Here is a 15,143-nt window from a genome sequence, read left to right as displayed (position 1 = left end):
GGGGAAGCAGAGTCCCGCTAGTTACATTCCCATGAGGTATTTCTGGAGATCCTCTGCAATATGAGGAAGTCCAGATTTCCAACTGGCCGAGCCGGGGCACAGCTGGGCTCTAGGTCCTGGCACATCACCTTAGCGGCAGACGGCTCACAGCTCTGCCCCAATAACAAGGCGGCGGGGGGGGTCATTTCACCCTCACCTGGTGTAAGTCAGTGCAGCTCCACTGAAGTCTGTGTCGATTTCCACCAGTGGTGAATTTGGCCCTCAGTGTCTAACACGCTCCCAGAACAAACCCAGCATTTGGAGCCAGGACTTTAACCCTTTTGCCATCTTCCCATTTCTGAAGCCGTGGGAACGCTCTCGTTCTCCCGCCATTAACATCTGACAATGGCTACCCTGGGAAAGCAAAAGGGTGAGATCCAGCCAAGCATGACCCGGAGTCAGCCTGCTAATGAACGGGAGCGCGAGGGGACAGAGAGCTTTTGTGCCAGGGTTATTTGAGGAGCGAGGCGAGGAAGAGCACAGATCGAATCTGCGCCAGGAGTGGCGGGGCAGCCCTGGCTCTGGGAGGCAGCACGTGGTGCTCCCTAAACACAGCGAGCTGAGATTAAGCAGAGCGAGAACAGCAGAAGCAGGGCAGAAGGCTGCAGCTGGGGTTAAAATAATTGAGTGATGTGAGGCTGTTTTATGACAGCATAACTCAATCTGAAGGCGTGTTCGGACTGGACACTGATCAGGGTCATTAGCACTGAGGCATAGGATTGGTTTAGTATTTACTATGCACGGCGGTAGCGCCAGCAGGCCATGAATTAGGGCCCCTGGGTGCTAGGTGCTGTACAAATACTTACAAAAAGATGGGAGGAGGAGAAAAAAACACCTAGTGAAACCACGGAACTTTATGGGGTGTTCTGACCATCTCTGAACCAGTAGGGATTGGCCACTGGTGCCAAGAGAGAGGGCCCTAGACTAGAAGACTGGTCCAGTATGGGAAACCCCATCTTCCTGTAGGAAACGGATGACGGTGCTGGCTCAGAAAGCCATCTGCAAACCGACTTGCCCCTGCCTCTCTCTGGCTACCTGCAAATAGCCGGCATTAGTGTGGTGTGTTTGTACAGCACTGAGCACGCGGGGGTCCTGGTCTTGACTAGGCTCCTAAGCACTCCGGTAATCCAAAGAACACAAGACAGTGAAGCTTAACCACAGCCTGAGAGAGGTGTAAGGATGCACTGCGGCTGGGACAGGAGGCTGAGGTGGGGAGAGTTAAATAAACAAACTGCAGCCACATGGCAATATGGGGCCAGCTGAGGCATTCAGATTTTCTCAGACAAACGGAGTGCTGGCCTCCTCCCGCGGCTGGCAGGAAAGGCAGCCCCACGCCTGCCTCGCCCTATGTAGAACAACCAGCAAAAACTCTGTTAACTTCAACACCCGGACCCAAGGAGCTGCTGGCTTTCTGAGTTTCCCCAGACGAAGAGGGTAGGCTGAGGGCTGCATTTGAGAAATGTGGGTCTTGCGGCAGTGAGATGTCTCTCTGGGCACTAGAGAAGCAGTAAGTGAGGCCCACCAAGGCTGTATCTCCACTAGGGATAAAGGTGGAATTTTACAAGACAAGTGAACACGAGATAACGATCTCATTGTAAACTCCTAGTGGAGACAGGGCAGGGGGGAGTGATCGGGGACATGAGAGAGCCGGCTCACTACCAAGGGCAATGATCCCTACTCTGATGCATTAAACCCTGGGCTTTGTTCATGTTTGTACCTCCTGTTTAACTAAAACCCTTGGGAGTAGAGGTCTGTTGGCGAAGGATCCTGCCCCCCATCACGGTCAGTTAAGGGCTGAGAGCTCTCCTGCCACTCCTCCGAGCCATCCAAGGAGCCCTGGGCAGTCTGGGTGTTCCCACCTGTACATCAGAGCAATGAGTTGGGTGTATGTCCATTGCTGTCTCATGCTGGATCCCGGTAGCAGGGATCTCCTACCAACACTCCATCTTTCTTCTACTGTAGCACTCTCATTACACCACTTGAGCTATGCTCTACTGGGGGGGATGAGTTGCCCTGTACTGAATGAGGTAAGAATTCTGACTGGCACCACAATACTCGCAATACTCTCTGACAGGTCTCTGCCTTCAAGTCCCAGCTCCTGGAGTCCAGTGATTAAGTGAGAATTTCAGCTCTCATTTCAAAAGGGGACGTTTCTGGCCTCCAGGCTGAGGAAAGCCAAGTCGGGTGATGCAGGTGCAACCTAAAGGCTCCAAACCCAGAAGGCCAACAAAAAAGAGCCCAAACTTACTATTTTTAGTCGTGTGTTTTTAAGCCAATCCTGATTTTGGGGGGCTGGCTCATGCTTGGGTCTCAACTGGGGCAATTCTGGGCACACAGGCAGAGCACAGCGCTCCCTGACTGCGCCTGGCCCAGGATTGGTGTGGGGAAGGAAAGCGGCGGTGATGTTACGGAAGCAGAGGCCCCAGGAAGGGACACGCCGTGTCAGGTAAGGGGTGCGATTCCCTGCCTGCTTCCAGCAGCCTTTTATACCTTGTCGCTTTTGTTCTCAGATGATTTACGGCAGCGGGCCTTGGAGAGAACTAAAACAGAACCGTAAGTAAGACCTTGCCGCTTTGAAGAGAAAAGGAAACTGCACCAGTAAATGCCAACGTTGTGTGCTAGCAGCATGGAGGTACGTGGAAAACAACCTCCGTCAGCACAGAATAGTCCACTAGCCCCCATGGAAACCAGGAATCAGCGTCCGGTTTGTCACAAACACACACGCACAGACGCATCCGCACATGCACGGTACAAGTGCAGGGACTGAACCCAGGGGAGGAGCTGCAGGGAACATCGCAGGACATTCTCCCCTCCACACAGAATCACGAGGCCGCCAGGCACTCTCCATCCCAAGGCCAGGGCCCAGCAAAGCAGAGGGACCCAGCGTGGGAGTGTCACTCGCTCTCCATGGTCTCCCTGGGGGAGGGGGGGAACGTTCTGCTCAGTTCCTTCTGCTGCTCGACTGTGAGCATTTCCAGGCCTGTTCAGGAGCAGCCAGGTGGCCCCAGTGTGGGCCCAGGGACCTGGAGCCATGATGGCCCTGCTGCCCTGGACATCCCAGGGCCACGGCTCTCGCTAGCTGTGGCGCATGGAGCTTTAAAAACCACACCCAGGCACATGCACGCGCTCCCCACTTACTGATCTGATTGGGATCCAGGGAATGGCAGTGACAACCTGCTGCTTTGTGAAGTCACCTGGGGCCTGATCTCCAGAGACGCGTATGTTCAGCAGCTCTCACATTTAGACCCTGGCTGCCTTGCAAACGCCAGAGCCGACACAGCGCGCTGCGTGCTTAGTACAGCTCCAGCCATCCACCCGGCAGCGGCTCTGGACTGGCAGAACACGAGTCTTTGGGGCCCGCGTACAATGTGATTGACAGGTGATCTCCTCCACCCAGGTCCACACTGAAAGCTGAAATTCCCAGCCGATCGCAGGCCGCTGCTGTTCTGCCCGGGAGCGATGGCACGGCCCAGGCAATGCAGAAAACCTTCCTCAAGGGCTGTGCCCACAGGGTGGTGAGAGGCAGCTGCTCCTGTGCCACCGGTGCCCTGACCCCTCCCCTGTGCAGCCCCACAGGGCTCTGCTCTCTCCCTGGGCCTGTGCCACTGCTGGAGAATGGGTGGCGCCAAGTGCTCCAACAGCAGCATGCAGAGGTGCCCAGCCCTTTCCTTCGCTCCCAGCCCACAGAGGCCTGGGAAGTCACTGGAAGTTATTCCTGGGAATTCAGTGGGCTTTGCCCAGAGTCACCAGCTATGCCAGGGTTGGGCTGGAACCACGGCATGGGTGGGGAGTGGCTGACCCAAGGCCCGGGTGAGGCGCTGGCTGGAGGCAGAGGGACACAGACAACATGCGTTTGTGTATTTAATTCTGGTGGATGCAAGGCACTGGGCAGACGACATCACACAGCACCCTGGTGGCAAAAGCTACAAACCACTGCCAGCCAGGCGCCCCGAGGCCCAGTGACCTGGAAGTGGAGGGCCCTGTGTCCCTTTACAAAGCCGCCCTCTGGCAGTGCACTGGCTGGGTACGCATGTGGCTCAGGGATTAGGTAACTCAGGGGAAATCAGAGCAGTGCCTGCGATTCTTTTCCAAAGGATCTTTAGTTTTCACCCCACCATGCAGCGGGAGCAGCGGTTAGGAAGGGCAAAGCACCCCTAGCCAAGTGGGCCCCAAACAGCTCACCTGGGACTGCAGGGCAGCACTGGGCACAGGACTGCAGCTTGCAGGGGCACTTGAACCAACAGCCTCGTGGCCCTGATCCAGACACAGGACGCGGCTGCACATCGTGCGCTGCAGAGCTGCTATATGAAGCTTAGATCCCAGCCCAACATGGCATCTGCATGATAGGAGTTTATCTAGCCTCTCCCCTCAGCCAACGCTTCCCTGGCCCACACAGTGGACAGTGCTGAAAAGCCTCCTCTGGTCCCTGGAAAGACCCTCAGCTTTCAAAGCACTTTCTGACATGCCCCCACAAGCTGCTCCTGGGTTACACTACAGCTGAGAATGGAGATTAGGCTGCAAGGGTCAAACTCCTTCCAGGAAGGCTATTGATCTGAACACCCCAGCAGTAGAGACCCAGGGACTCCAGAGCAAAGGTGCATAAAAGGGACCAGCCACCTGACATGTGGAAATGCACAACCAAAGTCGCCAGCCAAGCGGATCTCTGCCTGTAGCAGCTGCTGAAGGAAAACCAGCCCCTCAAACCAGCACTTTCAGCTCCTCTGTGACCACGCACTGCACCTTGCCAGAGTGACCCTTAGCATTGCAGGGCTGAACCTAACCCGTAAAGTCCCAAACTCCCCATCACACTGTATGCGAGAGACCAGCATGCCCCATTCCCATCACAGCCCCACAGCCCCCAATCACACTAGGGTCGTTAGAGATGCAGCGCACAAGTGTCTCCCATCTACATACAAACCTCGGCCCCCAAGCATGAAATCGTAGCACTTCTAAGACACGAGTAAAGGGCACCAGGGTGACAAAGCATCACATACCGCTGAAGAGAGGTAGGAACCCAGTTATAAATCAGTGCCGAGGGGGCACATTTCCTAGTCTCCACCCAGGAGCTGTAGCAGTGCTGGGCCTTCTCCAAACACCAGGGATGTGCAGCCACCAGCGATGGGATGTTCCAACCCCCCCGAAAAACTGCTTGATCCAAACCCAGCTAATCTGACAAAGCAGGTGAGCAGGGAGCAAAGCTGCTGTTACTGTGACTTTCCCGACTTCCTCCTCCACCCCTGGGATTCTTACGCTCAATGGTGTGTGACGGGTCCCACTGCAGGAGCCCCTTCCACAAGCCAGATGTTTACACAATAGACCCCTGCAAACCTCTGCACTGAGAGTGTGACCGCTTGTGACGATGCAACAATAATGTCACACAGCTGGGAGTTCACTCTGCACTTGCTGCCCCATTTGAATGTGTCCAGCAACACCAGAGTAAAACTAGCCTCAGAGGAGCCGCGGCCCCTTCGCACTCAGGGCTGATTGCTGAGGTGCAGGTACCAGCGGAGGGAGGACTGGCTAGTCTCGCCCAGTGAGGCAGAGAGGAAAGGATCGCTGCCCACCCGGCTCCTTGGCATGGGCAGCACAGTACGGGTGAGGGGGTTAAATCTGCCCTCCGGGGAGCTGCTCCTGACCCGAGTCTGCAGGCCAGCCACCAGCCCCGCAGCATGGCCCAGGGAGCCGCCCCCAGCCTGGGCCCAGACCGACTGACCCCCAGGACTGAGCCCCACAGGCCCAGCCCGCCCCGGCCTCGGCACTCACCGAAGGTCGTGAGATAGAAGGAAGAGTCCAGCGGGTCGGCCTGGCCGGCACAGAGCGAGACTCTGCGGACGTCGCCGGGCTCCATGGCCGCCGGGCCCAGCCGGCCTGTGCTGGGAGAGCTGGAGGCGCTTGGCAGGAGCCTCAGCAGCCAGTTAACACGGCAGCGCGCGGCCTGCACAGAGCCCAGCTTCCAACTGCCCGCCCGCGTTTGAACAGCACAAAGGGCTCTGGCAGCCCATTGGCCAGGCCGCTGTGAATGGGGAGCTGCACCTGCCTGAACAAACAAGGCCCTGGCCACACACACACACACACGCAGACACTCTGATACCCACAGAGAGAAACTGACACACATACACTCTCTGATACACACACAGAGACACTGACACACACGCAGACACTCTGATACCCACAGAGAGAAACTGACACACATACACACTCTGATACACACACAGAGACACTGACACACACACAGACACTCTGATACGCACAGAGAGAAACTGACACATACACACTCTGATACACACACACAGATACACTCAAACACAGAGAGACACTGATACACACACACATACACAGACACACACATACACACACTCTGATACACACACAGAGACACTGACGCGCACACACACACTGACACTAGTGACACATGCAGACACTGATACACACAGAGACACACAAACACACATATAGATATTGACACTGATACACAGATACTGACACACACACACAGAGACACTGATACACACAGAAACACAAAATGACACTCATACACAAACACACACAGATATATACTGACACTGATACAGAAACACTGATACACACACATAGCTATTCTGATACACGCACAGAGACACGCAGATATACATACAAAATGGCAGTGATATACACACAAATTCTCATACACACACTAATACACACACTCACACTATATACACACACACTCATACACACACACACTGATACACTGACACTGATACACACACAGACACTCTGATACAGACACACACTGACACTCATACACAAACACAAACAAATATACACTGACACTCTGATACACACACCAACACACTGATACACACACACTGATACACGCATACAGCTATTCTGATACACACAGAGAGACACTGATACACACACACTGATACACAAAGACACTGATAAACACCGAAACTCTGATATACATACACACACACTGACACTCTCACACAGACAAACTCTGATACACACACTGACCCTCTGATATACGCATACACACACAGTGATATACACACACAGAAACTGACACTTTCATACACAAACTCTGATACACACCCACACACACTGATACACACACTCACATACACAAATTCTCATACACACACTCGCACATTGATATACATACACAGACACTGATACACACACTGACCCCCTAATATACACAGAAAGAGAGACTGATACATACACTGCAATACACACACAAACTGACCCTCTAATATACACATACACTGACTTTCATATACACACACATTCTGACACATACACACACACTGATATACACATTGACCCACTGATATACATACACACAGACACTCTGATAGACACACACACTGACACACTAATATATAGACACAAATTCTCATACACACACACAGATATATACACACAGAGATACTTTCACACACATTGACACTGGTACACACACACACACACACTGATATATGCACTGACTGATATATATACACATGACACTCTGAACATACACTGACACTCTGATCTACACACAGAGATACTCTAATACACACAAGATTTACACACTGACCCTTTGATATATACACATACACTGTATCAGAGGGGTCGCCGTGTTAGTCTGGATCTGTAAGAAGCGACAGAGAGTCCTGTGGCACCTTATAGACTAACAGATGTATTGGAGGATGAGCTTTCGTGGGTGAATACCCACTTCGTCGGATGCATGTGAAATTTCCAGAGGCAGGTATAAATATGCAGGCAAGAATCAGTCTAGAGATAACAAGGTTAGGTCAATCAGGGAGGATGAGGCCCTCTTCTAGTTGAGCGAGCCATCGTGCAGCAAAAAAACTTCAGGACCAGACTCCAAAGAGAAACTGCTGAGCTGCAGTTCATTTGCAAATTTGACACCATCAGCTCAGGATTAAACAAAGACTGTGAATGGCTAGCCAACTACAAAAGCAGTTTCTCCTCCCTTGGTTTTCACACCTCAACTGCCACAGGATTCTTTTACACATACACTGACACTGATACACACACACTCTGATATACATATTGACACTGATAGACACACACACTGACGCTCTGATCTACACACACAGACACTCTGATACACACATATTTACACTGACCTTTTGATATATACCAGGGGTCGGCAACCTTTCAGAAGTGCTATGCTGAGTCTTCATTTATTCACTCTAATTTAAGGTCTTGCGTGCCAGTCGTACATTTTAACATTTTTAGAAGGTCTCTTTCTACAAGTCTATAATACATAACTAAACTATTGTTGTATGTAAAGTAAATAAGGTTTTCAAAATGTTTAAGAAGTTTCATTTAAAATTAAATTAAAATGCAGAGCCCCCCAAACCGGTGGCCAGGACCTGGCAGTGTGAGTGCCACTGAAAATCAGCTTGCGTGCCGCCTTCGGCACCCGCGCCATAGGTTGCCTACCCCTGCTATATACATATACACTGACACTCTCATACACACTGTCATAAATATAAAGGGAAGGGTAACAAGCTTTATGCATGCAGTAACATCAAATCCCTCCTGGCCAGAGGTACAGAATCATTTTACCTGTAAGGGGTTAATCAGTTCAATTAACCTAGTTGGCACCTGACCAGAAGGACCAATGGGAAAATATGATACTTTCAAACTGGGGGGAGGGGTGTTTGTGCTCTCTTTTTGTTCCCTCGGGGGGCGGGGAGAGAGAGACCAAGCAGGTAACCCATCTCTTGAAAAGATACCTTGAAATGATACATCTAAAATTACAGAAATTGTAAGTAAAAGCAAGGAAATGTGTTAGATTATCTTTTGTTTTATCTTGTGAATTTTCCCGATGCTAAGAGGGAGGTTTATTCCTGTTTTTGTAACTTTGAAGTTGAGCCTAGAGGGAAATCCTCTGTGTTTTAAATCTTTTATTCACCCTGTAAAATTACCTTCCATCCTAATTTGACAGAGGTGCTTCTTTTACTTTTTTCTTTATAATAAAGTTCTTCTTTTAAGAACCTGATTGATTTTAGTGTCCTAAAAATAAAGGGTCTGGTCTGTACTTTTATTAAAGGCAATTGGTTGGTGTATTATTCTCAAGCCTCCCCAGGAAAGGGGTGAAGGGACTTGGGGGGATATTTTGGGGAAATAGGAACTCCAAGTGGTCCTTTTCCTGAATCTTTGTCTAAATCACTTGGTGGTGGCAGCAATACCGTCCAAGGACAAGGACGGTATTGGGGAAGTTTTAACCTAAGCTGGTAGAAATAAGCTTAGGGAGTCTTTCATGTGGGTCCCCACATCTGTACCCCAGAGTTCAGAGTGGGGAAGGAACCCTGACACACACACACACATTCTGATTTCCTGGGTTCACACACAGACATCATGCTTGCAAGCCAGGCAGCACTGCCGACTAAAGGCACCAGGGTGCCAAGTATCAGAGGGGTAGCCGTGTTAGTCTGTATCCACAAAAACAACGAGGAGACTGGTGGCACCTTAAAGACTAACAGATTTATGCATCTCCATGCATCTGAAGAAGTGGGTTTTTTACCCACGAAAGCTTATGCCCAAATAAATCTCTTAGTCTTTAAGGTACCACCAGACTCATTCTTTTGTGGCACCAGGGTGGGTATTTACTGATCCCAGACATTCTGGGAGGCAGTGGTGGATTTAGAGTTAGTGGGGCCCTGTGTGCAGCTTCATTTTTGGGAGTGGGGGGAGGCCTTGGGACCCAGCCAAGAAAAAACAAACATTCTCTCATCTCCCACCCACCCCCGTTTTCATTATTTTTTTCTTCATCCTCCTCCTATATTATAAGTAATAGAAAGTAAATGAAAAAAAAAGTGAGGTACCTTGATTGGGGCAAGGCGTTGGGGTGTGGAAGAGGGGCTGGGGTCGGGCTCTGGGAGGGCGTTTAGGTGCAGGCTCTGGGCTGGGGCAGGGGGTTACCCAATGACTGGAAGTTAGCTAATGTAACGCCAATATTTAAAAAGGGCTCTAGGGGTGATCCCGGCAATTACAGACCGGTAAGTCTAACGTCGGTACCGGGCAAATTAGTTGAAACAATAGTAAAGAATAAAATTGTCAGACACATAGAAAAACATAAACTCTTGAGCAATAGTCAACATGGTTTCTGTAAAGGGAAATCGTGTCTTACTAATCTATTAGAGTTCTTTGAAGGGGTCAACAAACATGTGGACAAGGGGGATCCGGTGGATATAGTGTACTTAGATTTCCAGAAAGCCTTTGACAAGGTCCCTCACCAAAGGCTCTTACGTAAATTAAGCTGTCATGGGATAAAAGGGAAGGTCCTTTCATGGACTGAGAACTAGTTAAAGGACAGGGAACAAAGGGTAGGAATTAATGGTAAATTCTCAGAATGGAGAGGGGTGTTCCCCAAGGGTCAGTCCTCGGACCAATCCTATTCAATTTATTCATAAATGATCTGGAGAAAGGGGTAAACAGTGAGGTGGTGAAGTTTGCAGATGATACTAAACTTCTCAAGATAGTTAAGACCAAAGCAGATTGTGAAGAACTTCAAAAAGATCTCACAAAACTAAGTGATTGGGCAACAAAATGGCAAATGAAATTTAATGTGGATAAATGTAAAGTAATGCACATTGGAAAAAATAACCCCAACTATACATACAACATGATGGGGGCTAATTTAGCTACAACGAGTCAGGAAAAAGATCTTGGCGTCATCGTGGATAGTTCTCTGAAGATGTCCACGCAGTGTGCAGAGGCGGTCAAAAAAGCAAACAGGATGTTAGGAATCATTAAAAAGGGGATAGAGAATAAGACTGAGAATATATTATTGCCCTTATATAAATCCATGGTACGCCCACATCTCGAATACTGTGTACAGATGTGGTCTCCTCACCTCAAAAAAAATATTCTAGCACTAGAAAAGGTTCAGAAAAGGGCAACTAAAATGATTAGGGGTTTAGAGAGGGTCCCATACGAGGAAAGATTAAAGAGGCTAGGACTCTTCAGCTTGGAAAAGAGAAGACTAAGGGGGGATATGATAGAGGTATATAAAATCATGAGTGATGTTGAGAAAGTGGATAAGGAAAAGTTATTTACTTATTCCCATAATACAAGAACTAGGGGTCACCAAATGAAATTAATAGGCAGCAGGTTTAAAACAAATAAAAGGAAGTTCTTCTTCACGCAGCGCACAGTCAACTTGTGGAACTCCTTACCTGAGGAGGTTGTGAAGGCTAGGACTATAACGATGTTTAAAAGGGGACTGGATAAATTCATGGTGGCTAAGTCCATAAATGGCTATTAGCCAGGATGGGTAAGAATGGTGTCCCTAGCCTCTGTTCGTCAGAGGATGGAGATGAATGGCAGGAGAGAGATCACTTGATCATTGCCTGTTAGGTTCACTCCCTCTGGGGCACCTGGCATTGGCCACTGTCGGTAGACAGATACTGGGCTAGATGGACCTTTGGTCTGATCCGGTACGGCCATTCTTATGTTCTTATGTTGGCATGTGGAAGGGGGTGAGGGGTGCAGGCTCTGGGAAGGAGTTTGGGTGCAGGCTCTGGGCTGGGGCAGGGTGTTGGGGTGTGGAAGGGGGACCAGGGGTCAGGCTCTGGGAGGAAGTTTGGGTGCGGGCTCTGGGCTGGGGCAGGGGGTTGGGGTGCGGGGGGTCAGGCTCTGGGAGGGAGTTTGGGTGCGGGCTCTGGGCTGGGGCAGGGGGTTGGGGTGAGGAGGGTGCAGGCTCTGGGAGGGAGTTTGGGTGCGGGCTCTGGGCTGGGGCAGGGGGTTGGGGTGAGGAGGGTGCAGGCTCTGGGAGGGAGTTTGGGTGCGGGCTCTGGGCTGAGGCAGGGGCTTGGGGTGCAGGAGGGGTCAGGGGGACAGCGCTTACCTCAGGTGGCGCGGCTCCCAAAGTGACTAGCAAACAAACCCCTCTGGCAGCGGCTCCTAGGCGGGGGGCAGGGGGTCTCTGCACACCACTGCCTGCAGGCAGCGCACCCACAGCTCCCATTGGCCGCAGTTCCCGGCCAATGGGAGCTGTGGAGTCAGTGCTCGGGGAGGGGCAATGTGCGGAGACACCCCCCCCCAGGGGCCACAGGGACATGGTGGCCACTTCCGGGAGCGATGCGACGGGGAGAGAGGGAGGCAGTGTGGGCAGGGAGCTGCCTTAGCCCTGCTGCAGGCACATCTCTGCACACTCCTTGGTGGGAGGGGAGCAGCAGGTCTCTGTGCGTTGCCAGGGGTGGGGGCAGCACACGGAGCCACCTCCCCCCGTCAGGGGCACACAGAGACGTGCCAGCAGCTTGCCACTTCCAGGAGCGGCGTGGGGACACTGGCCACAGAATGCAGGTAGCCTGCCTGAGCCCTGCTGCGCCGCCAGCACGGACTTGGGGGCAGGTTGTCAGATGAGATTTGTCCTGCATTTGGGGGGCCCCCCGTCATGCATCCATTGTGCTAGGTCCTGTGTGTAAAAAGTGTCTGAACGGGTTCTCCCCTGCCATCTAGTGATGAACTGGAGAAAAGACCTCAGGAGCGTTCTATTTGCACAGACACATCAATTCTGCCTAGATCAGGGGTAGGCAACCTATGGCACGGGTGCCGAAGGCGGCACACAAGCTGATTTTCAGTGGCACTCACACTGCCCGGGTCCTGACCTTCAGTCCAGGGGGCTCTGCGTTTTAATTTAATTTTAAATGAAGTTTCTTAAACATTTAAAAAACCTTCTCTACTTTACATACAACAATAGTTTAGTTATATATTATAGACTTATAGAAAGAGACCTTCTAAAACTGTTAATGTCTGACTGGCACACGAAACCTTCAATTAGACTGAATAAATGAAGACTCGGCACAGCACTTCTGAAAGGTTGCCTGGCCTAGATGATCAGTGAACGGACCCGCTTGCCAAAGCAGAGGCGACGAGTAACTGTTGATAGTGGGGGAGGCACAATTTAAAGGTTTTGATAGTGTGCAGAACCCACTCCCTGCAAAAAAAAAAAAAGAAAGAAAAATATAAACCCTGGCAGAAATCCATGTGCGCCACCTCTGTGCCAAAGTGATCAATTTTGGCTATTTTGGGTAAAGAAAGGCAAGAGAGATGACTCCAGCAACTGGAGATCCAGCTCTCTCTGTTCCACCATGTACAAATTTTATACCAGCTGCCTTGCGGCTGGAATCACAGACTGGTCAGTGAACAGAGAAGCTCCATCCAGAAAGGCTTCATGTTGTGCAAAGGCTGTTACGAACACAACTTTGTCCTTCGAACTGCCATCCACTGAGGCAATATGCCATAGCATGGCTTGACCTGCCTAATGCTTTCGGATCCATGTCCCACCAGCACATTTTTGCCACGGTCCAAGAGTATGGGATGCCTGAAAACTTCGTACCACTTTATGTAGGCTGCACCACCACCATCCACTCCATGGAAGGAGAGACTCCAAAAATTCCAATCCATAGCAGTGTGAAGCAAGGCAGTCCCCTCAGCCCCATTATTTTCAACCTAGCCATGGAACCACTCATTCGAGCGATCTCCAGTGGTCTAGACTGTTTGGACCTGTTCAGCAACCGAATGAATATCCTGGCCAACGCAGACGATCTGGTCCTCATCACAGACAACCCTGAGAGTCTCCAACAAATGCTCAGTGTCACCAGCCAAGCTACTAACTGGATGGGATTCTGCTTCAGTGCTAGGAAATGCACATCCCTGCATAGCGATGGCAGTAGAAGGGACTCAGTCCAGGTGACACCATTCCAGATCCAGGGTGAACCCATGATCTTCCTTGAGGACGGGCAAGCATACCAACATCTGGGCATGCCCACGGTTTCCATGTCCAGCAGACACCTGAGGATACGATCGCGGAGATCCTGTGGGATGTGGCCAAGATCAACTCCTCCCTGCTGCCACCATGGCAGAAGATCAATGCCTTGAACACCTTCCTGATCCCCCGTATTTCATTTGTCCTGAGGGGATCTGCCATGGTGAATGTACCTCTCCAGAAGATGGACAACACCATCAGGCAGCTAGTGAAGAAGTGGATGTTTCTTCTCCAGAGGGCCAGCAATGAACTTGGTGTACATCTTGCACAGGCAGGGCGGCATCAACGTCCCTCGAATGGGTGATCTGTGCGACATTGCCATGATCACTCATGCCTTCCGCCTTCTGACGTGCCCGGACGCCATGGTGAGGAACATCGCAGCGAGTGCTATGCATGATGTCACGAGGAAGCAAATCACCAGGACCTCCTCCGACCAAGATGTCGCCACCTACCTGAGCAGCTCCCTGGAAAGTGAAATTGGACGAGAGGGGAGAGGCTTTGCTTTGGACTCATGCTCGCAATGCTACACGATGACCGGAGAAGTGTATTGGCTGCCATTGGACGTGGTACGAGGAACGCCAGGAGCTGGGAGTCCTGGTGCCACAGGTGAAGAATACAGAGCACACAATCATCACTCCAAGAGCTAGAACCATGCTGGAGACAACCCTGAAGGATGCTATCCGCTGCCAGTACGTGGGAAACCTGAAACGGAAGCTGGACCAGGACAAGGCCTTCGAGGTGACATCCAAGTGGGTCGCCAGCAATCACTTCCAGGGGCAGCTTCACCCAATTGCCGACTGGAGGTTCAGCCACAGGGCCTGTCTCAGCTGCGTCCCGCTGAACGGAGATGTCTGTCACGGAAACTGGGACAAGTGATGCAGGAAGTGCGGCTATGCCAATGAGTCCCTACCCCATGTCCTGTGTATCTGCAAGCCCCATTCCAGAGCCTGGCAGCTCACCACAATGTCTTCCAGGATCGCCTAGTCAGAGCCATCCCGCCACTTGTGGGGAAGGTGTCCATGAACTCTGCCATCCCTCCGGACAGCCAACTGCGACCAGACACTGTCATCACTAATGAGGCACAGAAGAAGTTCATCATGGTGGATGTCACAGTTCCTTTTGAGAACAGGACCCCGGCCTTCCATGACACCTGAGATCAAAAGCTGGAGAAATACCCTCCTCGGGCTGACACTTTGAGAGCTAGGGGTTACTAGGTCCAAACTCACACACTGATTGTCGGAGCTCTGGGCACATGGGATCCTACTAACAAGCGAGCGTTGCAGGAATGCAGAATCGGTCAGCACTGTGCTTGGCTGATGCGGCAACTCAT

At 51.2% G+C, this 15,143-nt stretch overlaps 1 protein-coding gene across 4 annotated transcripts in view; it reads right to left on the bottom strand.

Moving 5' to 3' along the window:
- The window catches only part of RGS3 (regulator of G protein signaling 3), a 210,852-nt gene that overhangs the window by 166,117 nt on the left and 29,592 nt on the right, over window positions 1-15,143 (bottom strand). The window contains exon 1 of one of the 4 annotated variants that reach the window (XM_044992124.1): window positions 5,803-5,906. The exons of the other annotated variants lie outside the window; for them this stretch is intronic. Within the exon in view, the coding sequence (XP_044848059.1) occupies window positions 5,803-5,887 (85 nt within the window). The 5' untranslated portion in view covers window positions 5,888-5,906. Of the gene's footprint in view, window positions 1-5,802; window positions 5,907-15,143 lie in introns of those variants that run through there. 4 annotated transcript variants of the gene reach the window in all.

Source organism: Mauremys mutica, chromosome 18 (assembly GCF_020497125.1).
Source record: "Mauremys mutica isolate MM-2020 ecotype Southern chromosome 18, ASM2049712v1, whole genome shotgun sequence".
NCBI lineage: Eukaryota > Metazoa > Chordata > Testudines > Geoemydidae > Mauremys > Mauremys mutica.
The sequence above is the reverse complement of the archived record's forward strand: the minus strand, read 5'-3'. Positions and strand labels throughout refer to the sequence as shown.